We start from the raw sequence: 27,869 nt of genomic DNA, 5'->3' as shown, positions 1-27,869 counted from the left end.
TCAGGGGATCAGTGCAGCAGCTGTGTGTGGCATGGACGGGGCTGTGGCCCTGGAGTTTGGCCACACACTGGGGTCACGCAAGGAGTTTTTAAAAATCCCAGTGCCCCTGCTGTACCCCAGACCAACTAAACTGGACTGGCTGGAGTGGGGTCCAGGCATCTGTTATCTGCAAAGCCCCCATGTGGTTCCCACGTGCAGCCAAGAAATCACAGGAAAGATGGCCTGGAAATGAAGACACCTGGCGCGAAAAGGGGGTGGGATTTGGAAATTGATCTGTCCGGGCCCAGGGATCATGAGAGCTGCCACAACTGCTGAGCTGAATCCAGCCCATGGCAGGTCACACTCAAGCCATTGTCCAAGAGGCTCAATGGCTGTAACCACAGAACGCCATCTCTCTGAGCCCAGAGACCATCTGACACTCTGCTCTTTGGGCCCCCTGAAGCTGCACCTCAGGCCACGTTGCCACCACTGACCCCCAGGCCTGGGCTATGGCTTCAAAGGCTACTCTCTCTGCTCAACGCCCTCATCTTATGAATGGAACAGCAGATCCCAGCGATGTATGGTGACCTTCCCTATCAAGAATAAAACCTATGCTGGTGATACGTTAGGAAATGAAATCATGAAGAAACCACCAGCTTTTCAAAGGGCAGGCCTGAGGGTGGTCCTTAGGCTTTTCTCTCTCAGTAGATTCCTGCAAGATCAGGCTAAGAGGATGTGCTTGTCCTTGGAGCGCAGGGCTGGTGGGGACTGGCGGGGGATGGCAGTGGCCAGTCTAGGCCAAGGCAGCCAGGCCTTCTCTGAAAATGACCCTTGGCTGACCGGTCCCTGGATGGCCCCAGCCCACAGGAAGCTCTGGAGGCCAGACCAGCTCTGAGCTGTCCAGAGGGGCAGATGGACTTCTCATCTCAATGGAACTTTCTTCAGAAGGGTCTAAGCACACATAGCCTGCTCACTGGGGTCGGTCTCTCCTAACTTAGCAAACTGATCCCGTAGGAACCCAACAGGCAACCTGAGCCGTGACATTTCCTGCTCATTCACAGTGGAAGTATAGATCTGCAGGGGCCCCTACTTTTGTGGGGCTTCCATTTTGGTGGGGGAGACAGAAAACCAAATACATACATAAATAGACAGTACTGAAGGTGGTTATATAAGAATGATGAACAATCCTTATGCTTCATAAGCTCACTTCGTGTTTTGGGGTCTTTTCTTGAGAATTTATTTTGTAAACGATGGTGCCTCGTTTACCATTCCCTTTCCTGCTGGGGAGGGAAACTCAAGCACAGGTTTTGTGTTGGGTTCCAGGCTACACGCAGCGGGGAGAATGAACACTGTGACATGTCCTGCCCCTCACAGCCTAGCTGGGGAGGAAGGACCAAGCCTGTGGAACAACAGGCGGGTAGAAGGGCAGCCCAGGACTGTCTGCCACAGCACTTCCTGAGCAACTGGCAAGAGTGAGGCGCCACGGGGATACGCACGTGTGGGAGGTACGCCCTGCCCTCTGGTTTGTAATCAGCAGGGAGGCAGGGTGCCCTGCAATAAGACAACTATACAAGGCAAGGTACTATCGCTGTTCATTAGTGCTGTTACCATGGAGATCTTAATGGGGATGTAACAAACCACAAGATTTGGGCCCTGCCTCCACGGAGCTCACAGTCTAACTGGGGAGGTAAGAGTATCTATGTATTTCTGTATCAGCCTTTCTATCTAGTCATCTTTCTGTGTGATAAGGAATTCAGAAAAGAGCTGAGTTGTTACAAGTTAATGGAGCAGGAGAGGTGGCAGTGAAATCAGGAGGGGTGAAGGCAGGTGGGCAGGAAAGGCAGGGGAGGTGGGGCAAAGGCATTTGCAGCTGGGGCGTACCAGTGGCTTAAATGAGACTCAAGAATCCTGGGGTGGTGGTGGAGGCTGACGTGATGGAGGGAAGGTTCTGGGTTGGGCGAGACTGGACAGCAGAGTGAGGCTAGATGATGAAGGAAGTCCCTGGACCCAAGCACCACCTCCCTATTGGATATGTGGGCACACAAGATCCTTGGGAGCTAGACAAGGGGGGTTGAGTCATGCAGTCTCTAAGGCTGGGGGAGGCTATGTGGGTTCCGACTCTCTCTGAGGAGGGACTCCCATGATGAAAATGGACCTTTCCATAAAGTGGTTTGGGGGAGCCAAGGGGATGTTTTCAACAGGGCCATTTGGAAAACCACGGGGACAACAAAAGCCAGGACTTCCATGACGGGTCATGACGGTGACTCAAAGGTGGCAGAAGAAAGAACATCGAGCGGGCTCCTGTAGAGCAGCTCCATAACCAGTCAGCCCAGTTTCCCCTCTGCAAGCACAGAAGAATGCAGGGGTTAGGGAAGGCTTCCTCGAGGAGGTGACGACTGAGCCATGCTAAAATTCAGCACAAATAGGAATAAATGAGGAGAGGGAAGGTGAGAGGGCTGGAGAAGGGGGCAGATCAGGCAGGGCTTGCAGACCAAGTAGATTCAGGTCTTTTATCTCAGAGGACCGGGAATCCCCTGGATGATTTTAAGCATAAGAAGTGATGTTTTTAGAATAGCTCTCTGCCTGCAGCGTGGGGGAAGCTGGAAGGAGAAAGTGGGTGCAGAGAGACCAGGTCGAAGACTCAGTCATCCTTCTGTGAGGGGCAGGAGCAGCTCCTTCAGCCCTGGCCTTTGCACTTGCTGTCCCCCTTGATCGTTGGACATGCCTCCTCTGCAGCCAGGTCTCCATCCCCTCTTCAGAGAGCTTTCCTGGGCCATCCTCTCGGCTGGATCCCTGGCCCCGAGTCATGCTCTGTGCCACCCCATCCTTCACTAACTGGAACCACCACTCATTTCTCTGCTGCTTGTCACCTGCTCCTGAAAGTTCTAGGCATCTCCTCTGCTTGTGTTCCGCTGAGCACGGCCCTATGACCAGGTCGGTTCCATATACCTCGGCCACGACTCTCAGTGGGCAGCGGCAGAGGTAAACAGAGTAGACAGGGTCCCTCCTGGGCTCATGGGCCACACAGCAGGAGGCGGGGAGAGGAGCAGACAGGATGCAGGATGGAAAGGGAGGCGGACAGGACTGGCAGATGTGCTTCTGCCCCTAGAGAATGGGATGGAGTGAGGAATCCCACTGGATACCAAGTCAGTGGAGGGCTGTTACTGAGGATTCAGCCGTGTGGGGTCTTGTCACAAGGCCTCAGGACTCCAAGGTAACGCTCCAGAGAGGAAACAGGCATCCCTGGCTTGGTACCCTCTGCTGGGGCGGACTGCAGGCTCGCTCTCCTGGGGGCCTAACAAACAGAGTGGAACCGCAGGTCTGGATCTTGAGAGGCATCTTGGGGGTGCACGCCGTGGGCAGGGAGGGAATTAAGCATGCCTGGGGCAGCTGCTCTGGAGACAGTGCTTTGGGGCAGCATCCCCCAGCAGCCCACGCCCCTTATCTAAGCTGGATGATTGCTTAAAAAATCCAGCAGCCGGCATGTCTAGGGGGCTGAACATTCCATTCTTTGCTGGCAAGAGAACACAAGGCCATAGAATGCTGTGATGAGAAATAAAGGACCCAGTGACTCAACGCATTTGTGACAGGTTTATTGTGGAGCGCTGCAGGGGCCTGCCAACACAGTCCAGACGTGACATTTAAAAGCCCTGCACATTCCATTTTCCCTGGTGGCCTCCCCACCGTCGACCGTGTGAAACACAGGCAGCTTGTCCACATCAACCAAGAGTCTGCTGAGTAGGCTCTGGTCTTTGGTCCAGAGGTCTCTGCACATTGCAGGAGTGCAGCGAAGGCGTTTAAAAAGCTGCTTGCTTCCACCGGTGGGCCTCCTGCTATCAGGAAGGGGGCCAGGGTTCATGCACAGATTGGTGGGGCAAATCTTGCAATGAGATAGCTCAAAGTTTTTAGGGAAGCTGTCCAATCTTTTCTCTCTGAAATTCCTAATCTATAAAAGCATACTTTCTAAAAAGTCTTAAAAATGCATACAACCTACCTGCTGTTTTGGTTTAATGAAAGAAGCCACTTGATTGGATTCCATGATGCTCACTGACCAGGCACAAATGCCTTTTCTCTCCAATTAAAAACAACAGCAACAAAGCTATTATTCTCTGCTTATTTTCTGCTAGATGTCATCATTATCTCTCCATATGTAAATGAGGAAACTGAAGCACAAAGAGGTTACATAACTTGCCCAAGATCACACCACTAGTAAGTAGCAGAGCCGGCATTTGAACCCGTGCTCTGAGCCACCATCCTGGATTGCTCCTTAGCCTTTATAAGGTCCCCAGATGCAGTTATGTGGATGCCCCGTCTGAATCACTATCTTCCTATAGGCAGGTGGCCTACAGGAAAATAGAATGTTCCAAAATTATAAGAGAAATGGAGTAAAATATTAGGCTGAACTTGCAGAGAAGCCGTGTTGTTATATACAGCACCATGTTTTTCTGGAGGCCAGGAATGAAAACTGAGAAGCTACAGCAGCACATGTTCTTACATTTGGCTCAGACCGAGGGTGTCTTAAGTAAGCCTGAGCGTTTGGCAAACTCGCCCAGGGGAGGAGAGAAGGACAAAGGGCTGAGGCGGGTCAGCATGGAGCTTGTGCGTTGAAAATGTGTTGGAATCCTTACCAATGGCTCCAAACTCCCATGGCAACCCCACCAGTGAGGGAATCACATGAGGGAAGCGGGGCCCCTTCCCGATCTTTCCAAAGATGCAGCCACCAGTTCTGTGGAGGCAGGAGCTCTGGGGCTATGGACACACATGTCCATATATCTGTGCATCAAATGGTACACCTAGAACGAGGACTTGCCGGAGTTTGAAAAGCTGACTTGAGAACATCACAGTGTTTCCTGAGACCCTCAGTGCCCTCAGCTGTATAGGTGCAGGCCTTATGCTCAATGTTCTCTAAGATCTTGACTTCACTGAATAATCCGCAGAGAACATCCTGCACTCCACCCCAGCCCAGGCCTTTCTTCACTTTCTGGGTGGGGCCTGGGAAGCAACACAGTGGATCAGCATGCATGAGTGTGTGGGGACAGGTATCAGAAGGGGACACGACAGCATAGGAAATGGGAGGGGAAAGCAGGGGCGTCAGGGGTTTCATCCTCTCACTGAGGGAAACAGCGTCCTTGATGAAACTGGCAGATCAAAAGTGTTCTCCCCTCTCCTGGGTCAGAGTTCAGAGAAACCACATCAAGAGAAGGAACTGTTCAGCTTTTAAAGACATGATAGTCTGAGTCAAAATAAGGAACATCTCTTTTGTGGCCTGCAACATCACTCAGAAGCGATGTGCCAAGCAGATGTGGAAATAGCAGCTGTCAGCCTCTGCCAGAACCTTCTATACAGCGGTATTTATCTGCCTTCCGGCTGTACCCTGAACTCACCGTTTGACCTACTGTTACCAAGCTACAGATGTAGGCATTTAAGTCACCTGAAAGTTGCTGCTGACTGCCTGTCTCTCTCACACACACACACACACACACACACACACACACACAGTTGACATCATAAAACAATAGCTTGGTAGGTGGTAGCTTCTAAGAGGTAGTATGCCCAACATTAAGTTACACGGACACTATATATATCTTACAGCTGATGCTCATTTTTTATAAACAAAACATTTTTGTGAATCAGGTCATACAACTTAAAAATGCCTGGGGAACTTTTAATTTAAAGAATAGACTCTTCCTGAGAGGCTATGGAGCCCTCTCAAATGGAAGAGCTAACTAGACATCAGGAGACACTCTGGAAGCCTGGTTTTTCCTATGTGGGGTTTTCTTAAAGAAGTGCCCAAGAGTGGCTGGGTGTGATGGCTCACGCCTGTAATCCCAGCACTTTGGGAGGCCGAGGCAGGCGGATCACAAGGTCAGGAGATTGAGACCATCCTGGCTAACATAGTGAAACCCCATCTCTAGTAATAATACAAAAAAATTAGCGGGGCATGGTGGCAGGCGCCTGTAGTCCCAGCTACTGGGGAGGCTGAGGCGGAGCTTGCAGTGAGCCAAGATTGCACTACTGCACTCCAACCTGGGTGAACTGTCTCAAAAAAAAAAAAAAAAAGTGCCCAAGAGAACTCTGGCTGAAGCGAAACATTCACATAAGGCTACTGTGATCTCAGACTTCATTACGTCTCCCTATCCTACCAGACCCCGAATACCAGACATTTCAAAGAAGGAGCTATTTTTCCTTGCATTTTTGGGACCATTGGCATCCAATGTCATTTCCGTAAAAATTCTCTTGGGTATTTTTGGAACTAAAAAGAATGAATAGGATTAATGAAGCAGGACTGCGATTTGCTGTGCCCGTTGCCCAACTGTTACCTGGGTGGGGTGTTGCCCCTGCCCTGTGCTGGAGTGGAGACTTGGCTCAGACAACGGTCCCTGGTCCTCAGCCTCCTTCTTAGACCAAATGAGCAAGAGACTCCAGGAGCAGCCCCTTCCAAGGCCACTGTTGCTTTTGGGAAGCTCACATCTAAAGGTAAAGGAAACTGGAGAGACAGCATGGTTTCCTCTCTGAGGGTGATGTGGTCTGTGTCAAAAGCTGAGACTGGTGTTTTCTATAGTCACTGGTTGATTTCATTCACTCATTCAACAGGCATTTTTTTTAACCTAACCTACCATGTGCCAGGTGATGATATATTGTACTAGGTTGAATTATAGATTGCTGTTTTATAGGTAAGAATTGACAATTTCATATGGTTAAACCTAATATTTAGAGGGTTTTCCTAAGCTAGTGTTACTATTTCTTCTGATAGCATCACTGAAGGCATAGATAACCCAATCGTTACTATTTGCAGCCTGGGTCTGCCCAGGTTCCTTTCCAGAAACAGGGCAGATACCAGTTTCTACCGTGCATGTAATGGTTAGCTATTTTGTGACTTAACATAGGGCTGAGTTACTGCTTTAGATCGGCTTCTCCCAGACACCCTTTTATGCAGAGGCCACTTGAGGCCTGGGCCACTTGGGGAGCTCAACCACCATGGCTCCCCAACTCTGCAGGCCCTGCTCTGCAGTGTGGAGAGGCAGCCAGCCAGAGAAGAGTGATTCGTAAGTGGACAATGAAGGCCATCTCATTTGGACTCATCTTGTCTAATGCTACTGGAGCAAAACTGTACCCAAAGTTCACTTGCAAATATATTTACACAGACCAATATGAAATTAAATGATTTAACAATCAGTTAAAAAAACAAAATGAAACAGACCGGGCACAGTGGCTCACGCCTGTAATGTCAGCACTTTGGGAGGCCGAGGTGGGTGGATCACCTGAAGTCAGGAGTTCAAGACCAGCCTGGCCAACATGGTGAAACCCCATCTCTACTAAAAATAGAAAAATTAGGCCAGGCACGGTGGCTCACACCTGTAATCCCAGTGCTTTGGGAGGCTGAGGCGGGTGGATCACTTGAGGTCAGGAGTTGGAGACCAGCCTGGCCAACATGGTGAAACCCTGTCTCTACCAAAAATACAAAATGCAGCTGGACGTGGTGGTGCATGCCTGTAATCCCAGATTCTCAGGAGACTGAGACAGGAGAATCGCCTGTATCCGGGAGGCGGAGGTTGCAGTGAGCCGAGATCGCGTCACTGCACTCCAGCCTGGGTGACAGAGTGAGACTGTCTCAAAAAATAAAATAAAAAACCAAAAAACAAATAGCTAAAGAACAAACAAACCAAAACCTGACACCTTTAAACTCTGAGGCCATAGGAGATACCTAGTATCCCTTCACTAATTTATTAGAAGAAAGATGCTTTCTTTCCCTTGTACTCAATTTTCTGTTAACCAGATTCTCTGTGAATATGACTGAAGTAGTTTAATCTAGTACCAAAGTGCAGAGTATGGGGGATAATAAACAAGAATAAGATTTTGAAATACAAAACCAAGGTTCTGAGATACTTTTGATGCTGCAGATACATGGCATGAGCTTAAGTGATTAAATTTATTCAACAGGAGTTACCGGGGCAGCCTTTCCGGTGGTGAATAACCAGGTGAACATTAACCACAGTGGCCAGTGGGGTGAGACTTGCGCTTCTCAACCTCAGCTCTGGTGACATCTGGGGCCAGATCATTCTTTGTTGCGGGAGACTGTCCTGTGCACTGCAGGATGAGGAGAAGCATCCCTGACTCTAACCATGAGACACCAGCAGCACTCCCACTGGCTGAGAATCATGGGGTCCAATGGATACAACCAAATGCAAACTCAATGATTTGTAGGGGAAAGCACAGCTTCCTGGGGAACAACCCATGTCAGCTTCACAAAGCTGGAGGCAAGCCTGGGGAAATGGCCTACAGTGAGGGCGTGGGGCCTCTGGAGTGAATTAGGTAGAATGTTATGGAGTAGTACCCACCTTGACAACTGCATCCCTTCCAGCCAAACTCAAGACTGGAGAAGCAACCCTGGTTTACACCCCTGAAGGGATCCTGGGGAAGAGATGGGACTTGCAGACTCAACCATTGCTCCACAGGGGGGTGGCCTGGGGCACAGTGAGAAGGATCTCTCCACCCACCCCTGGGCCTTTGCTTGTCCTGACAGCTCCATCTACAATAGCCACACCTCTTCCCCTACTCCATCTGGCTCCTCCTTACTCTTCAGGTCTCAGCTCAAATGGCACTCCCCGCCCCGCCCCCTGAAGGTTCTCTGATCCTTTTCCTGCAGCCACCCTCCCCTGGCCCTGCCAGTCTGCTCAGTGGTGCCTCGCATCCAAACTTCTAGTGCAGAACTTGTCACCTTGTCACACACATACCGTGTACATTTATATGGATTGCAGGAGTTTGGTTTTCTGTTTGTTCCTTCCATTAAAATATGAACTCCAAGAAGACAGGGACCCTGTTTCCACAGAGTACCACATTCCTCCCAGAAGCCAATGGGGCACCCGACACATGGTAGACATCCCCCCCACCAAATATCTGCTGAATTGAGAAAGGAAACCACTTTTCCACTGAATGGCAGGAGAGGTCCAATAAGTGAAGCTCATGAGGATGGAATCAAGTATGTGGTCATTGTAGCAAACAGTGGCATCAATGTGGATGCTGGTTTATTTCTGCAAAGTGTGCCAGGCAGAAGCCGATCCCAGACAACAACGTGGGGCATGTGCAACTTTCTGTCTTTACCCACATATTTTTGGGGGTGTTCACCAGTACCTTATTATGATACATCTTTTGGACAAATGGTTTGTACCCTGAGCCAAATCACACACCCTCAATGTGTCGACAACTTATATCAAAAGCCCGGTGAGACAGTGAACTGCTAAACTGGGTGGTAGAGTTCTATGTTTCAAAACTAGTATTATAAGGAATGATCATTTGCATATTGATCAGGGAGGGTGGTGAGCACGGGGAGAGGGAGGGCTGTTCAACAAAGACTTGGTGAGCCTCTGATTATGTCTGTATTTCAAAGAGCACAGGTCATGGTTGACACGCGGGCAGCAGGCCCACTGCTGACATCTAGTCTGCTTGGTTCCTCACCACCACTGCCAGGTTCCAACATCAAGAACACAGAGACATTTCCGTCTAACTTTTATATGAAGAATTTAATTATCTATACACGGAACTAATTCAAAAGGTTGTATTACAGTTGTTAAAGCCGCAGGTTTATATATTTATATATTTTACATTCATATCCATGAAAATACTGAAGCGCAACTGAACGAGGAGGGGAGGTCCTCGCTCTCTGCACCATGTGAAAGGAGAAGGACCTCTACACGACCACCAGCACAGCCTCCCGACAGCGCCGGGAGAACGCGAGGGGAGTGAGCGTTACAGAGTCTTTAGGAGGACAGCTAGATTGTGCTTGAGGCTCCCCCTGCCCCATTTTCTGTGCTGTGAGCAGCAGGCATTTTTATTGAGAGCTTCCAACTAGTGTTTAAAAGACAAACAGGGCTTCAGCTACAGCATATCTAACACACAAACGGACCATGAGCTCCATTTCATATTAATCTGTAGAAATTCCACAGTCTAGTTAAAAAATGTAAACATTGGAAATTAATTGCAGGGAGACTTCTATACATTCTTTCTTGTCAAGAAAATTACTTGTTCAAAATAGGTCATTCCATGAAAAGTAATTGGAATAAAACTTCATGTAACAGAGTCTAAAAAGAGATTGTGGATATCGTTGATCGTAACGACCTCAACGGTGTTGTCTACTGATTTTATGCTATGCACACACGCAAAATTAAAAACCCCAAACAAAACACCAACTCAACCAGATAAATCTGAGACCAAACAAAAACACAGAGTGCTTTCTCATGTGGCTACAAGGTCACTGTGCAAAATAAAATTAAATGCAATATGATTAGAGCATCGTACAAGGTAATAGCTTTGCCATGGAAAGAACTAATTTCTTATGTACAGGATGTATTACATGCTCAACAAGGTACAGCTGATACACACAAACAAGCACAAACACCTTCGCTTTAACTGGGCTCATTCTACACGTCTTTAAAACAGAGATACTGAACTCCTCTGCACTTCTATAGTAAGGGGGAAAAGCCCCAAACTACACAATTTAGTTGGTAACACTGGACAAAATGAAAAAATACATCAAGTCTCAGATTTATGGACATTTGGAACAATTTTTAATAGCACATGCAGCATTCCTTGATAGTGGGTCTTTTTGCAAAACCAAAATAGCAAAGAAGTCATTTATTTATTTTGTTTATTAAAAAGCTAAAATATATATTTAAAAATAATTTTAAAACTATTGAAAGCACCTGTGCAAAGGTGGGGGAAAGTCAATTTGAGTAACTAGGAAAGCCACAAAAGGACCCACTACCCTGTGTGTTTTTGTAATTTTTGCTCCTATCTCTGCAAGTAATAACTCAAACATTGCGATCACATGCAACTAAGGTAAAATGAGGTAAACTGCTCTGCAGTGAGTTCTTCTACTCAGAAGGCAGTAGGTGATCATGCTGGAAGTCACATGATCAAGGCTGCATCTCCCATCATCCCTCTGGGCAGTGATATGGGATAGTGGGTCTCTTTGAGGACTTTCAAGCCTGAGGGGGGGATGGACAACATATGATTCCTAGAAAAAGGAGGAAAACAACACATAAGCAAAACAAAACAATGAGCAAAATTCAAGCTAGGAAAATGAGTCAGGCATGTAAACAGCATGGTGCCAAAATGATTTAAAAAAAAAGGAAAAAGGAGGGAGGGGAGGGAGGGGACATGCTACAGAAGGAATGAAAATTAAAGAAAAATAAAACCCCATGAGATAAACTCTTGCATTACAGAAGGTCTTCAAAGAGACAATTGCGAATGCAGCAATGGTCTAGCTTTAAGTTCTGCAAACAAAGCTCAGCAGAATCAGAGCAATGCTGCATGTTTCACGGGAAGATACCAGAGAGGCGAGGCGACAGAGCCACCAGGGCACTTACATTGCTGGCTTGGGTCCATGTCTGTGGTCAGCTTCACATAATTGGATGGGAAGAGCCCCACTTGTCCATTGACTTCTCCTTTCCACCAGTCAGGGTCCTCCTTGTTGAGGACGTTGATGATCTGGCCCTTGTTGAAGGCCAGCTCATCGTCATTCTGCGCGGTGTAGTCGTACATCCCAATCACCTGGCACACTGCAGGAGACAGGGCTGGGTGAGCGGCTGCACACCCGCCGGAGAATGCACAACGGGTACCGCGCAGCCATTCAACATTCCCAGCTACTATTTCTGTCCTTTCAGAAGAGGGTGACAGTAGGTGGAACTGTTCTATTGGGCTTTTTACAGTGTGGGCAATAGAGGAAGATGAAGAATTAAAAACTAAGACAACAGCAAAATTTTCACACTAAGTCTTTAGTTTTTATGATGTCGTCCTCTTTTTCATGTTTACTTGTCAGCAGGAAATGTACAGTGCTAATCGAGGGCTTTCGTTTTGAGTGCAGCGGAACTCCTTCCTACTGCTGACTCCAGAAAGACCAGCCCAACCCCATCCTATCTTCTGCTGCACAGGCCAGCTATGTATCATGGGGACTTTACTATCATTTTTCCTTTTTGGTTTAAAGTGGAAGGTAATCATCATTTGACCTCCAAGAATTCCAAATCTTAGGGAAAACTAAAACCAGTGATTTGTTTATTTATTATTTATTTATCTGAGACATAGCCTCACTCTGTTGCCCATGCTGGAGTGCAGTGGCACGATCTCAGCTCACTGCAACCTCCACCGCCAGGGTTCAACCGATTCTCCTGCCTCAGCATCTTGAGTAGCTGGGATTACAGGCATGCACCACTACGCCCGGCTAATTTTTCTATTTTTAGTAGAGACGGGGTTTCACCATGTTGGCCAGGCTGGTCTCGAACTCCTGGCCTCAAGAGATCCACCCGCCTCGGCCTCCTAAAGTGCTGGGATTACAGGAGCGAGCCACCATGCCAGGCCTAAAATCAGTGTTTCAAAAGATTTTTCTGCTGCTGTATCTTTGCGTCTCAAAATGTTGCCTTGAAAGAAATCTCCACCCTCAAGAACAATTTTTCTTTTCTCATTTTCTCTCAAGCCTATAAGAGGTAAAATTGTTCTCATTCTTTGGCACCTATACTTCAGATGAGTCTGCACCAACAGGTCACAGTCCCTATGAATCTTTCTTAACCAACCTATTAATAAATAGGTTTAGGCTTTTTAAATTCTCCAGCTAATTCAATCACTTCAGCAACTGATTTCAGCGGGCCTGAGGAAGGGGCTGTACATGGAAGGGGAGGGATACTGACACATCTCTCCAGGGGACAGCAAACCCTGCGGGAACCACATTCCTCAGCCTACACGAGGCCACAGCTCAAGCAAAGAGGCCCAGTGGGGACTGCGGCTCATCACAAAGTTTGCCCATCCTTTAATTTCTTGAGAAGGCTGCCAGTTTTTAATCTTATCTCACTGGGTACATATAGCACAGATATTTAACCACAAGGTATTGGAACAAAAATTCTACACTCTCCACAAAAGCCAACCAAGAACGGTGGCTTAAAGACCTAAAGCAGAAATCTGCTCCCCTGACCTCACCTCTCTCAGATCTTGCTGAAGCGTCTCATTTGGTCCCTTCAATCAGAAAACAGCCAACCGGGCCAACTGCTGTGCTCTGTTCTTTTCCAGTCCTCCAGGAAAGTGAGTACAACATCCTGCCTGCCCAGCGAAGCCCCCTCTGCCCACAGTGAATGTCACAGGGGAGCTATTTTGGTCTTCAGTGAACACCACATTATAGCCCCCCAACCCCCGTGGCCCCCAGCTCCATCTCCTTACCTACTGAGACCCCAGCCGTTTATTTTTGGGTGTCCCTTTCTGTCACCTCACCCCCTAGCCTAAACCCCAATTTAAATGGCTGGAAGGAAATCAAGAGGAAAATGTGGCCTTACTGCCACAGCATTCATGACTCCTGCAAGAAGAGCGTTCCAACAAGGGTTCTGTTGTATCCAGCACAGAAAAGCCACTTAGATATCTGGTCCTTTTGAAAGACATATTCCATATCACATTAGTTGGGTGTCAGTCCCAACAAGTACAGGAAGTGCTTTAAAGCACATGTGAAAAACAACCTAAGACATTTAATGAGGAAATCAAGTGGAAAAACTCAAGTGGCATGCAGACCATCTTCCAGTTAGAGATGGGAAACTCCTTACCTGCCGCTAATGCTGTTGACTTAGGTGGCTCTGTTGGAGTGATTTTGCTCGTCCCAGGGCTTAGAAGCTTTACGTAATTAGCTGGGAACCAGCCTATCTGGCGCTTTTTCCCACGTGCCTAGTAAGAAAATAATTACATCAAACATTTTTAAAGGCTCATCTTTTATAATACAGCTCACTTTATAACAGAGCACTTATGTAAAGCTTACATATAACTGAAAAACAAATGACATTAATGGTAAAATCTATGGATTACTATGTCACAAAAGTAGAACACCATAGCTAAAATTCAAATTGTGGCAATCACTGGTCAGCAAAGCCCAGAATGTTTTTGCTTGGGCTAGACTGTGTGGATCACAAAATCAAGATATACCATGGATTGCCTGGGATAGGAAATTCTGCTCATGTAATGCTAGCACTCAGCTGTTAATTTCAGGTAATGTAGACATTATGGTTAATGCCAACACTGTATATGGGTTTTAGGAATAATAATCATAATAATAACAATAATAATAATAATGATGGCCACCAATACACACTGAGTACTTCTTTTTTTTTTTTTTTGAGACGGAGTCTTGCTCTGTCACCCAGGCTGGAATGCAGTGGTGCGATCTCAGCTCACTGCAAGCTCCACCTCCCAGGTTCAGGCCATTCTCCTGCCTCAGCCTCCCGAGTAGCTGGGACTACAGGCACCCATCACCACGCCCAGCTAATTTTGTTTTTGTATTTTTAGTAGACAGGGTTTCACCATATTAGCCAGGATGGTCTCGATCTCTTGACCTCGTAATCTGCACCCCTTGGCCTCCCAAAGTGCTGGGATTACAGGTGTGCGCCACCGCGCCCGGCCCTCACTGAGTACTTTTTATGAGCCAGGCCCCGTGCATTTATGCACACAATTCCAGAAGGGTAATAGTATTATTCTTCTCAATTTCCAGATGAAAAGCTGAGTGACAGCCCCAAGGCCACAGGCAGTTAGTGGCAAGCCAAGATGCACTCATGTGTCTGCATGCTCCTTTATGGGTAATATACAGCCTTAGATGAAAGATGACATACATGCAGTACACACAGAACACAAGGAGACTCGACATTATTTTCACAAACCTATAGGCCCGTGTGATGACTAAAGCCACATTTTTCACCGCCATTCCTTTCTCACTTAATTCAATCTGATTCAACACAAGACTCATCTATGGAGTGTTTCTGCACCATGCCATTAGGAAGGGACAGTAGATGACTGTCCCTATAAACTCGGGGAGTTTGTAACAAAGTTGGTGAGGCAGGTTTTGCAGTTAGGACACAATCCCATTAAAAGACTCGAGTTAGGGATCATGAGTCGGGCTTTGACTACCCTTCTGTACACCAGCAAGAAAAGAGAATCCAAAACTACTTGTGCATACACACGCATGCATACACACACACACACACGCACGCATACACACACACACACGTACACACACGTCTAGAAACAAGACTGATCGAAACAGCCGCCTCTGGGGACAAGGTGGGAGACATTTATATCCCCTTGTAACTTTTGAATTTTAAACCATGTGACTATAATTACCTATTCCCAAAATAAGGAAATGAAACTAAAAGAAAAGCAAATTTCCACCACATTACCTCTGCCCTCCCACCTGCCAATTTATCAAGAGGGATACCTCTGGGTCATTTTCAGAACACAGAGCAGGTTTCCCTTTCCTTGAGGTCTGACAGATTTCATCCCCTTGGCTCAAGGACTAAAAGCTTTTATGTTCACAGTGAACCTGCCGACGACTGAAGCCATCTGGTTACAAATTTCCACGTTTATCTACTGAGTATACCACCATTCTGCTCGCAATGACACCACTCTTTCCCACACCTCTGCAGCAGAGCACAGAACTCACTGGTGTTTCCTCATTTGTGGATCCACGCTGAGAGTCACTCTGGTGACAGTGCCAGGAGCTCTCCTGGGTCATGGCAACTCAGCCACTTTATTGAGGATCCTAAGAACCACTCAAACGCTCACTCTAGCACCTCAGTGCTAGAGGTGTGGGGACTGAAAAATACGGCTGCTGCCTCCAAGGGGCTAGTCGGCTACATGTGGAAATAAGAAATGTGCACAGAAAGCAAAGTAATATAAAATCCTAAAGAGTGGTGCCGGCATGGGGCCAGCACTGGAGCTCAGGGGAGGGACACGGTGCTTCTGCTTGGGATGGTCACAGAGAGCTTCCAGAAGTGGGATCTGCCAGCTCTTGAGGAAGTGGAGAGGTTGGAGCCGGTTGGCCGCTGGTGAGAAATGTCATGAACAAAAGGCAGCGAGGCAGGAGAGCAGGGGGTGTTGATGTTTCAAAGAGGCTGAAGTGGAGACGTCATTGCTCAGCGGTAAGACGTGAGGCTGCACTGGGGAGAGGGGCCCCGCAGGAAGCCTACCCCTGGCAGGCGAGAAGGAAAGACGATGGGAGTCTCCCACGTCTCCAGAACAGGACAGGGGCATGATGCTGGCACGGCCAATGGGTGACACAGCACAACTCTAAGCAGGGAGTGGGACCTGAGGGTCTAAGGAGGCCTCTCTCTCCCCAGCACAGGAGAAGGCATGTTGACAAAAAGGAGTGGATTTCTAGGCCTCCAGAGGTCAGATTCCTTAACCAGTGAGTAGTATCTGGGCATTTATGGGTGTCCACCAGCAAACTCTCCAGGGGAAATTTCATCTTTAGTTACACTCCAGGTTGTGCCTTCTATTCTGGCCAAGATACGTTTCTTATATATTCAGCTCTCCAACGTGGCTCTTCCTGTCCTGGCCTCAGGCTCACCTCCACAGACTGGTAGACAGGGGACTGTGTGAGACCCGAGGCCTTCCCCAGCAAGGCCTTCTTCCTTTCTGCTCCTGCTGTTCCAACCTCCATTCCTCAGAAGCACCTGAGGGTCTGTCTTCTGTGGCTAGCCCACTGCATGGCAAAGGTTTCCTGCCTCCCTCTTCCCCCTCAAACTTACGTAGTTCCATACCGTCCTGCTCATGGGCAGACAAATACCAGCAGATTGGGTAAGTCAGCCTACAGGGCCACTAATGGCCACCAAAGGGTTTCCATGGGCCCCTTCCTCACAAAGCATTCCAGAAACCATTCCTTCCTATATCCGGCCAAGCCTTACTGAGGCCCCCCTGTGTTACGCAGAGACCCACGTTCAACAAACGCCAGAGAGATGGACGGCTGCTGGAAAATTCAGTCCTTCCACAGGCCCCATGTGGGCAAGCCAGGGAGCAAGCCCTGTCCTTCGCTAAGCTATGAAGCAGGTGGCCAGGTGCCCGCCTGGCAGTCTGAGGCTGATCTTCACTTTAGATGGGGGAGGATGCGGGGAGGGAGACACATTTTCTGTATGAAAAGTCAGCTGGCTCACCTCTCAAGTAACTGCTATAGTAGTAACTTTTTAAAGGCAACTTTTTATTTAGAAATGATTTCAAACTCACGGAAAAGTGGCAAGAATAAGAAAAGCACACAGAACACCCGTAGGCCCTTTACCCGAATTCACCTACTGTCAACACTTGGCGCCAGCTGCTCCCTCATTTGTGTGCGTTCTCCCTCCCTCCCCACCCTCTTCTCTGCAAGTTCTTTTTTTGAATCATCTGATTGCAAGTTGCTTACATCTTAACTCTACCCCTAAATACTTCAACATGTAGCTCCTAAAAATAAGAATATTCTCTTATATAACCACAGTACAGTTATTGCTTTCTGTAAATTTAACACCAGTACAGTAATTTTGTCTAATCTAGTGTCCATAACCCAGTTTTGTCCATTATCCCAATAATGTCCTTTACAGCGCGGTTTTCTTTCACACAGGGTCTAGATACTGCACTGAGTCTAGATACTGCAGCCAGTCCTCGCGCCTCTTTAGTCCCCTTTCCATAGGTTTTGTCTTTTATGATCCTGATGGTTTTGAAGACCAGTCACTCTCTCCCTCCTCGCTCCCGGCACAGCTGCACACACACGATGTCCTCTGGTCTCCCCACTGCTCATCACTCTGATCACCTCATTCAGGTCTTGTCCTAGTTCCCCACTCTATAATTATTGTGTTTTCCCCTGCAGATCATGAGCGATCTGTGGGGGTCACTTCAAGACCATGCACATTTTCTGCTCCTACTGAAAATTTTCCTGCAGATTTGGCATCCACCGATGATTCTAAGAAGTTTTACCATGAGAACTGCGTAACAGTAATCTTTTTAAAGCATCTTTGTCTCTGGAAATGAGACTTATAGGAAGTATCTGGAATGGTAAAATGTACAACAAGATGACATGATTAACAATACACACACACACACGTGTACACACACACGGGAACTAAAAATACTGTGATGTATGGATGTGGCTTTGAATGCAAAGAAATCTGCTCTTGTGCCACACCTTCTAATACCACTGATGAAACGCTCCACTCCCTAATGCCAAGGCACATAAGGATATGCAGGCATCTCTCGTCATACGAGTTCTCACTATGCCGACACTATCTGAATTCAGGAATGGAAAAGCTATGTTTTCATATGAGCTCCTAGCTCTCAGAAATCTGTTACAGGCTGTCTGAAACTTAGGAACTAAACAAACACAGAAAATTTGGCATCTCTCACTATCCAAATACAGAATTTAGGTGGCGAGGGGTGGTTTGTACTTTACAATAAAATAGCGTCCCTTTGAGATTTTGTGTATTGAAACTTGGATGGAGAATTATAAATAAACAAAAAAGACACTGACTTGCAGCTCTCCTTCCCACCATCCACCTGGGTTCTTTTTTCGGATCAAAATCAGCTGACCAGGGGCTAGAGTGAGCTGCTCTGGGCCGGTGGCGGTGTATGAGGCAATAACCTGGGCAATTTCTGAAAAACAAGATCAAACATGGCAGTGCACTGTTAAGAGTCAGCAGGAGAAAAGGCCAAGAAGATGCAGGCGCCTCCCAGGTTCACAGATGAACACATCAAAACCAATGTATTGGGCTGGATTTCTACTCAACAAGTAAGGCTCCCTGAATCGCCCCTGTTCCCAGAGCTACCAGGCAGATGCGGCATTCAAGGGCCTGGCTGATCCTCGAGCCCTCAGTGGGCTGCAGACTCCCTTGTCATCCCATGAAACTTACTTACCAACTTCCCTCCACGAAGTCCGCTCCTTGCCCACTCCGGGCACCTTCCGTCATACCCCCTCCCATAATTACCCAGAATGCCCTGAGGCCAAGGGCGGGGCCTCATTCACCACCCACCCCAGCACAGTAGCACTCAATGGCTAAAGTGCTACTTTAAAGTGACTAAAGGACTCAATAGCTTTTCCAGCTGCCAAGTACAGTAGAAAAAGCAGCCCATTTTCCTCAGAAACCACTGGGAGCCCGGCAGGGGCTTATTTCTATGTTGTTGCTGCAGATTCTCACTCCCAACGACACAGCCTTCTTCTTTATGGCTCACATTTTGAGAGTGATCCCTGAATATCAGGTGAAAATCATGGCACGGCAAATTTCTTTCTTTTTATTTCACGTTATAGGAGGGACCTGGAGTTAAGAAGGGAACTTTATGCAAAAACAATTCAGCACAGGGAAAAAAATGTAAACAGTTCTGTACTTTTCCTGAATGTGAAAAGTCCCATGGGAAAAATTCCAGCAGGACCACAGACCAGGCTCTGAAACACACATTTCCCCTGGCCCAGGAGATCGAGTATGAAGAGACAGAACCCTTCTCTGCCTGAGTTCTGGCTCATCTGCAACTACTGCTTTCTGAACTTCTAGAAGCAATACAGAACAAACTGTTCTACTCCTCTACCCTTGCTCTCCAAGTGTGGTTTGTGAAAGAAAGGAGAAAAGAAGGAAAGAAGGACAGAAAAAAAAGAAGAGGGAATGAAGTAAAGAAAAATGGAAAGGAAGAACGCAAAAAGGTCTCATGTTCTGACGAGATTTCCTACTTTTCTACTCACTCCAGGGAATGAGTAAGACTCTGGCCCTTAAGCAAGCCGCTCTCATTCTGTTCTGCATGCTATCAGGGGTCGGCCACCAGGACGGAAGCACCTGGCGGTCATGGTGCAGGCCTGGCCCTGCCTGAGGCTTTGGAGAGCTTGGGGCAAGCAAGAAAGGCCACAGCACGGTCTACTGGCCCAGCCTAGGCTCTGACTGGGAGCTCCAGCTGGGATGCCTACGCTGGGATGAGGACTCTCCTGCAACACACCAAAGACCAGCTCTTGGTTCCAAGAGTTTATGGTTTGGAGAAAGACCAAACTAGTGTCCTATTTGGCACTGGATGTTCTTGCTCCTCAAGGGACCTGGCATATGCAGCCAGCAATCTGCCCCAACATTCTCTGCAGTCTTTTGTGTCCTTTCTTGCTAGTTTCAGTGCAAAGCAAAGCCCTCCTGGGCTTCATCTATGAAATATCTGGACCCTCTGGAATGACAAATGTCCAAAACTTACAAAACTTACACTTAAAACAGAGATTTGGTGGGGTGGTCCAATGTATCTCCATCCACTGTATTTATCTGACTAACTACTCCATCCAGTATTTATCTGACTAAAATAAAATCCTAGACTATGTGAAATTTCCCTTCCTTTTTCTGGCCATGTAAGCCCAGTTGGAGCTGGGCACCAGACAGACAAGCAAATCCGTCTCTTGGCATTTCAGTGACTGTTTCAACCTATAATTTCCTAAGAATATGATAGCAAAAAAGTTCAAATGACCTAGACCAGGAAGACGTGCCATAGAAACCGTATTATTTCACATCCGCTTCTTTTCTTTTTTGTGCTATTTATAGCACGTGATTTTATTGAAATAAACTAAAACACTTTGGATTCAGAGGCGTGACTATAATTTTGTACCTTCAATGTGTACTAAGGAAAACCATCCGATGGCTTCTACATTAATGGGACCTACACTCAGATCTGCTGCTCCTCTAATCTTCTCCATTGTTCGTAACCTGGGAATGCACTGTTATGAAATGAAAAAGGGCTAACCAAGCCTAAGAGGAAGATGGAGAAGCAGCTGAGCCCATAATCCTACAGCTCCATGTATTATAACTTCCCAGCATCTTGCCTGAATTATTTATTTATGTATTTATTTTATTTTATTTTATTTTTTGAGATAGAGTCTTGTTCTATCGCCCAGGCTGGAGTGAAGTGGAACAACCTCGGCTCACCGCCACCTTGGCCTCCCAGGTGCAAGCAATTCCCCTGCCTCAGCCTCCCGAGTAGCTGGGATTACAGGTGTATGCCACTATGCCTGGCTAATTTTTGTATTTTTTGGTAGAGACTGGGTTTCCCCTGTTGGCCAGGCTGGTCTTAAACTCCTGACCTCAAATGATCCACCTGCCTCAGTCTCCAAAATTGCTGGGATTACAGGCATGAGCCACCGTGCCTGGCCTCACCTGAATTATTTCTCGACAACCCAAGAGAACATTCTGTCAGGTAACGGCTCCACTCTTCATGTGTGAAGCAACAGACAAATCTCACAACCAAGTAAAATTATTCATGGATTCCAAGGAAAGGACTTACTCTCACCACTCTTAGGAAAGATTCTTTTTATTTTAGACTTCTGGCCCTAATACACAAAGATGGAGAGCAACTATCAATTACATTCAAAACATTGAAAAGTAAGCATCAGGGTTTGTAACTTACCAGGTTTTTTTCCTAAACTCCCTGTTTTCCCAGCAGTTCCAGAGCCCTTAAAACAGAGCAAAAGGTCTCATTTGCATGCTGAAGTTTTGATCATGCAACTTTAAAAACGATTAATGATGATACAAACCCTCTTGAGCCCCAAAGCCCCACTTTTCATTCTGGGAAAACACAGCACTGTATCACCTGACACAAGGATATAGATCAGGAAAACACGGAAAAAAATAAGTATTTTAAAACACGTGGCTTTTACTCATTTCTATAAGAGAAAAAAACAGCAGAGTATGGAGCCTGTAAGAGCCCAGAGGGCTCCGAGCACAGGCACTTCTTGGACCTCGTCAAATCTAAGAGGAGGTTCCAGGCTAGGAAGACTGTTAGTTTACATCCTAAACACTAAGCTTGGACTTATTTTCACATGGCTAATTATGAAATATTTCACACATAAAAAGTAGAGGGAATATAACTCATGAGCCTACTACCCGGTTTAACACATTAAAATATTAATATTTTGCACATTTGCTTCAGGAGCTTTCTTTTTTAAAAAACTAACAGGGACAACTGGAACTTCTCTTCCCCCATCCTATTCACCCCTCTCTATCCAAAGAGGCAGTGGCTGTCCTGTGTGGCCTTTCCACCCAATTTCACAGCGTTTATACACTGAAATTTCTCTATCAATGCATAGAGGCAGAGCATATTTCTTCCCAACTATCAAGTGTTTAAAAAGTGCTCTGGGGTTGAATTCCTCTCTGGGATACTCATGGAATTTTAAACCAGCCAAGTAAGCCAACAACAGAGACCACGAGAGGCAGGACAGGAGCCAGAACGGAATCTGTTGTTACAAAGTGCTTTATTCTAAATTAATTTATGCCTGAGTCCATCCTGCAGTAAATTAAGTATTCCAATTAAAACAAAACAAAAGGCTTAATAAACAAAACATGAGTTACTGAAAGAATAAAAATATGCCATTTATCTACCAGGAACACAACTTACAGTATCTTTATTTTGCTTATTGAAATTTAAGAACCATTTACCAGGAAAAGTTTGAGTTAAATTTTTACTCTGATTCTGCTTTATTAATGAACAAAGTTATACAATAGCAATCTCTCACTATTTTTCAATAGGCTGCATATCAAAAAAAGGAATACCAATGAAACAAGACTCCAGTGACCAGTTAACTTTCCTAGTACAGGCTTAGAATCTACTCCCTATACTCCATAAAAAGAACAAGGCAATTGGCAGTACCCTAGAGTTCAAGTAGTTTCAATGTGCTCCCTTTGAAAAACCACAGCCAGCCCCATAAGCTGAGATGGATTCAGAAGGCCATGTTCTGTCCTCCCTGCACCTATGAAGTCCCCCAGACCGTGCCCCAGACCTGCCCATACAGAGAAGGGAAGCAGGATGGGACAACTCTCCCCATGCCCAGACGTCAATTCTGGTATCTGAAGCTGGGTCTGGTGTTAAGTTTGGTCGGATATTTTGCTTTTACACTGAACTCTGTATTCAAGTAGGAAGAAAGAGCTGAGTTTTCGGATTTGTTTTTCATTATTATTGAATAGTATAGCTAGATGTATATCTAAAAATTTTTAGTCCTGCTAGTTCTTCTGTGGCTAATAATTTAAGACTGTGGTTAAGAAAGTACCTTACAACTCCACTTACCTTAAAAAAAGGTCACTGCGTGTTTTCCTAAAATTTATTTCGCATGGTTTTATTAAAGTAGAAAACTGTAACTTATTAAAATACATTACAAGTAATGGCTTTCGTATTTTAACTGATCCAAAAGGTAAAGTCACTTTAAGAGTTTTCATGCACGGTAGTAGAAATTGAGTTTGGCTTTTAGTGTTTTACCCAACTCCCCTAAAATATCATCTGTATGACTCTCATTGGACTCGACTTGCTGGCCTGGAGAATTTAATTCTCTGTTTCCAGGTCTGAAAAGTCCAATATGCCAGCTGTCTCACAGGGCAAATTACTTTCTTCCAGGCTTCTGCCAGATTCTCCAAGGGTGGGCAGACTTATGTAAATCCATCCGTGGGAATTCTACTTAGCTGCTCTCAAGACCGCAGCAAGAAAAACCAAAAAGCAAAACAATGCCACCCCTTAAAAAAACAAAACCCAAGCAAATAAAATCATTTCTGGGAGCTGCAGAAGAGGTGAGCAGGCCAAGGGCAGGACTCCCAGAGCAGGGCACCAGGCGCAGCCTCGCCCCCAGAGCAGCTCCGAGCACATGGAGCCGCACATGGAAGAGCCCAGTATATACTCTACTACTGGCATTTGAAAGAGAGAGAGAACTTCGTCCACTTGCTCACTCCTGAGAAAGCGGCCCCTACAGGCTCCCTGCCAGCCTTTTCTCTCTCAGTACCTAGGAGGTATGAGGAGAAAAATAAAATAACTGTGAATTGACTGTCAATGCTTAAAAAAAAAAGGAGTCAATTCTTGTTGGTTTCTTAAAATGTGCATTGGATCTGTTAAATGACTCCATTTATACCCTGAAACTCTCCACTAACGTGCAAGTGGCTCCTACAAGACTGACTCCCATACTCTGTGGTAGGTCCACTCCACCATTCCATTCAACTTGCACTATCTTAAGACCACAGTTTATGTGATAAAATTTTTAGGGCACTATTTAACAACAGTGAGAGCACTTCCAATTTATATGGATAACAGCACTTAAATTCAGTCCTGATCAACGGAGATTCTAAGGCCTAGCCAAAAGTGTACCCATCTCTTAGATCTTGTGGTCATTCTACTGTGTGGGCAAAACCAGAAATTCTAAAAACTTTCTAATAATATCCAATATTCTGGGGTGATTATCACCAGAATACTTCTGTTTATACAGGCAAAATATTGCTATCATTCTTGGGGCATTTAAAAATCAATGACCATAATGATCTAATCAAGAAAGTTTACTCCAAAGCATAAGTCAGTTACAGGCAGGAAGAGAGCTTAATACTGAACATTATCCTCCCAGCTGATGTGGACCAGCCCCATCACACTCAGCCTCCACTTAGCCCTGATGGCGTTCTGCTTGGGGGAATCCAGTGCTTACTCCGCAGTGCCAAATGACAAGATCAAACAATGACAGGTCACACTGGATTTACTGTCACATTCCAGAACTTAGCAAAACCCAACAAAGTTCCGCTGTCAAACATCGTGACTCCCCACAAAGAGAATCACCGCACAGAAAGGGAGAGGAAACAGTTAATGTGGGTTTACCTCTGAATCTTTAAGCCTCACATAGTTAGAAGGGAAGACTCCGGACTTGTCGCCCACTGTTCCTGTCCACCAGTCACCATCTTTCTTGGTAACCAAAATCACATCCCCTTGCTGAAAGGTTAAATCTCCTTGCTCAGAACTCTCGTAAGTGTACATGGCAATAAATTCTGGTGGGGAGAAATATTGAGATACGGAGAGAGCTTGATTGTTTAAAGAAATCCCAGACAGCTTTGCAAAAGCAAGTTTACGAATAAGGAAGTTAGGACAAGATCCATTCAAGAGAAAGGCTAGTCACAGATAAAATACAGAGCTGCAGAATGCCCTGGGCTCCACATTCCCCCAGTGCACATAAAGTTCAGTAGCTGCAGACAGGGAGACAATTCCTGGGAAGACCCAGACACAAGAACAAAAAACCCAACTGCATGTTTACCGACACTTGAGTATTTAAGAGTGATCTACCATTTAGCGTCATGATTTCTTTTTGAATGAAAATGGTTTTTACATTTATTTTTAACTAAGAGTTACACAATACCTACTCTGTGCTGAGCACTGGGTCAGATGCATTCATATGCAGGCTCTTGGTAAGCATATTAAATATGTGTATTTCAGTTTTGAGGGTACTACATCACAGGCTTTTAAAAAATTGTTAGCATATATCCTTTGCATAAATTAAATAAGACATACTTTTCATTATTCAAGTGCCTGAAAACTTATGTCCTATTGTTTTCATGTGTATATGATATGTTCCTATCATATACACAATACGATAGGAAGCTGTTAAAACACAAAATGAGTTACACGTATTGTTTAGTTAAAAATGGGCATCTAGTTGTCATTCAAGAGCACAAACAGGTAGAGAGGACTGATGATAAAAGGAATGTCTAACCCAATCCCAGAACGCCTTTCAACAAGTTAAAAAGACAAATCACAGTTTATCACATTTTATTATCCATGTAATTTAGTCTTAAAGGACAAGAACTAATGTTCCTTTGTGTCTTGAAATTGAAGGGTGTGCATTATAGAAGAAACTTTTCTTTTTAATTAGACGTAGAACTTTGCATCACTCTTGGTGGATTTTATTAAGGCTTAGAACCAAATCACACTCTCAGAAAGATCACCAGACACAAAATCCTGGATGGAGGTTCTAGGTACAGGATAAAAGATTTATAGAAAGATGCACATGTTTCTTGTTTCCACTTTTTCTCCATTTTATCCTAGGCTTTTGTATGTATTTTTTTAAAGCAACAGAAAAATCACCATTTACCCAAAAAGTTCATTTCTATGATGGACAATGTATGTTTCTCTCTAAACCTCAGATGATGTTCCTTTAATGTCAAGCCTCGTGTTGAGTAAGAGACAGGAATTTTGTATGGAGAACTCCTTCGGTTGATTATCAGAGCCTCTGCAGGAGGTACTAATGAAAACTAAAACAGACAAAAACACAAAAACCTCTAACTCTTGTGCTCACGTGGGCAGCCCCTGGAGCAACAAGGGCCTCCTTCAGCGCCAGTGTTGACCTGTCAGCGCCAAGGCCAGCAGCAATTGCTGGTGGAGAGCACTGGGCCCCATGGCAGACACAGGTCATTCAAACGTCCCAGGGAAAACAGAAGACTCTCTGTCTTTAGCCCTGAGGCGCTGGTAACACATACCTCCATAGTGAAAATTGGAAAAATGATTTCCCACACAAGGAAATCAAAGTTTGGTGGCTTTAATAGGGTCATTCTTTCTTCATTAACAGACTAATTTTTCTGATTTCTCCATACTCTCACCCTTCCCTTTTCATTTTGCTCCCTGTGACTGATCTTTAGATCATATTTGGCCATTTAAGACAGGATCCTTGGCCATCAATACTTTCCCCAGTGATTCCTCAACTTCAAAGTTACTTTCTTTAAAATTGATCCAAATTTTGAAGTAACTTTCCAAATGCTTAAGAAACTTCAGAAACATGAACTCTGGCTGAACTTGGTATCGTAGTATAAAATATAAAGGAGACTGGGAAGACTGAGGCTGGCCTTGCCCTGCCTGCCTTGCACAAAGACATCTGAGAGTGGCTTTAGGGTGACAACGAAACCCAGAGACGTGATGATGGATAGGCAGAGGTTCCTCTTCAGCTACCCCTTCTCAGGAGACATTTCACAGAGGGCACTGGCCATCCCCAATCCAATATTTTAAATATTTTAAAAGCAACCCAAGCCAATCATCTATTTTATCTGGTTTACAGTTTACTTTAAATTTGATTATGTTCAATGTGGTATTTACAAGAGGCTCATTAATATACGTAAATAGCTCTTCTCAGAATTTCTAACGTCCTCCCACCCCTTCACAAAGCCAGCAACCTTTCCAAATATTTCTAATAACTAAGTCATTTCAAAATGGCTGTAATAAATACAAACTAAGATCAAAATTTAACTCTATTATTATGTTGCCCAATTTTAAGTACATGCATGGTTCACTTGTGACCTATTTATTGAGGCCTCAGTACATGTCTCAAAACAAATAAATAAACATTCCTCCACACTGCTATTGGATGAGGATGCTCATACTTTATGTGGCTTTATCAGTAATCCAGGGAATGAAGCAAAAGTGACATAAAAGTAGCAGACATTTACTGAGCTTTGTTCTAAAAGCCTTCTGCATGTTATCTCATTATCCTTGTAATAATTTCCTACCTCAAGGGGTAGTTATCACGGCCAATTTACAGACAAGGAAGCTAAGGCATAAACAAAATAATACTGTTACTAGATGGGTGAGTCAAGATACAAACTCCAGCCCTCCAGTGAGCCTTGATTGGATATAACACACCAAAGATTTTTTCTTTCTTATTTTTGGTGAGGTGCATAATTTGCTTTTTACTAAACTGACTGCACGTGGTGTTTAAAGGAGCTTTTTGCCTTGTTACCCTAACAGTGGATAAAAATAGTCATTAAGATAATGAGAATGTATAAAGGGAACTCTGTTAATCATTTTCATGATAATAGCAAAAATTAGATGCTGGATTTGTTTAGTAATAAGGTTTTATAGCTATATTATGAACTAAAAAAAATTTTTACTTTAAAAAATCCTCTTGAAAAAAGAACATTGTTACTGTGAGTCTGAAATACCAGTATATCTTAATCCTTGCTGTCTCCACCTAAAACAGCTGTTTTAATAATTCTATTTTTCACTGGGCAAGGGTTCTAAGGAATGTAACAATCTCATTACGGCAGACAAACTAAATAGAACATTCTATTCTCCTGTAATGTATTCAAGGAACCCATAAAGTATTACTACAGAATTGGTTAGTTATGGCATCTGTTAACTACAACACTGCTGAGATGTCTACACAGAAAACCCATCTAACTCAGGGAGCACTCTCCAGTTAGGATGTGATGATGGCTGTATTGAATGTAAAAAAGATGTGAGATTTTTACCATGAGGGCCTGAATTACATAAGTTTAGTTCAGTTGGCAACCATATAATATTTAGGATTATGTCACCAAGCGGAGATTGAGAAAGAAAGCAATTAT

At 45.2% G+C, this 27,869-nt stretch overlaps 1 protein-coding gene across 3 annotated transcripts in view; it reads right to left on the bottom strand.

Annotated features, from left to right (window-relative positions):
* ITSN1 (intersectin 1) overlaps positions 1–27,869 on the bottom strand; it is a 254,550-nt gene that overhangs the window by 50,140 nt on the left and 176,541 nt on the right. The window contains exons 24-29 of one of the 3 annotated variants that reach the window (XM_054468746.2): positions 24,364–24,530; positions 21,154–21,199; positions 18,269–18,390; positions 13,557–13,674; positions 11,346–11,537; positions 9,482–10,993 (exon numbers count right to left, since the gene is read on the bottom strand). In XM_054468746.2, the coding sequence (XP_054324721.2) occupies positions 10,992–10,993; positions 11,346–11,537; positions 13,557–13,674; positions 18,269–18,390; positions 21,154–21,199; positions 24,364–24,530 (647 nt within the window). In that variant the 3' untranslated portion in view covers positions 9,482–10,991. Of the gene's footprint in view, positions 1–9,481; positions 10,994–11,345; positions 11,538–13,556; positions 13,675–18,268; positions 18,391–21,153; positions 21,200–24,363; positions 24,531–27,869 lie in introns of those variants that run through there. The other 2 variants (XM_054468745.2, XM_054468747.2) reach the window with 2 other exon arrangements.

This window comes from Pongo pygmaeus, chromosome 22, assembly GCF_028885625.2.
Source record: "Pongo pygmaeus isolate AG05252 chromosome 22, NHGRI_mPonPyg2-v2.0_pri, whole genome shotgun sequence".
Lineage (NCBI taxonomy): Eukaryota > Metazoa > Chordata > Mammalia > Primates > Hominidae > Pongo > Pongo pygmaeus.
Note: the sequence above shows the minus strand (reverse complement) of the source record. Positions and strands in the feature narration are given on the sequence as shown.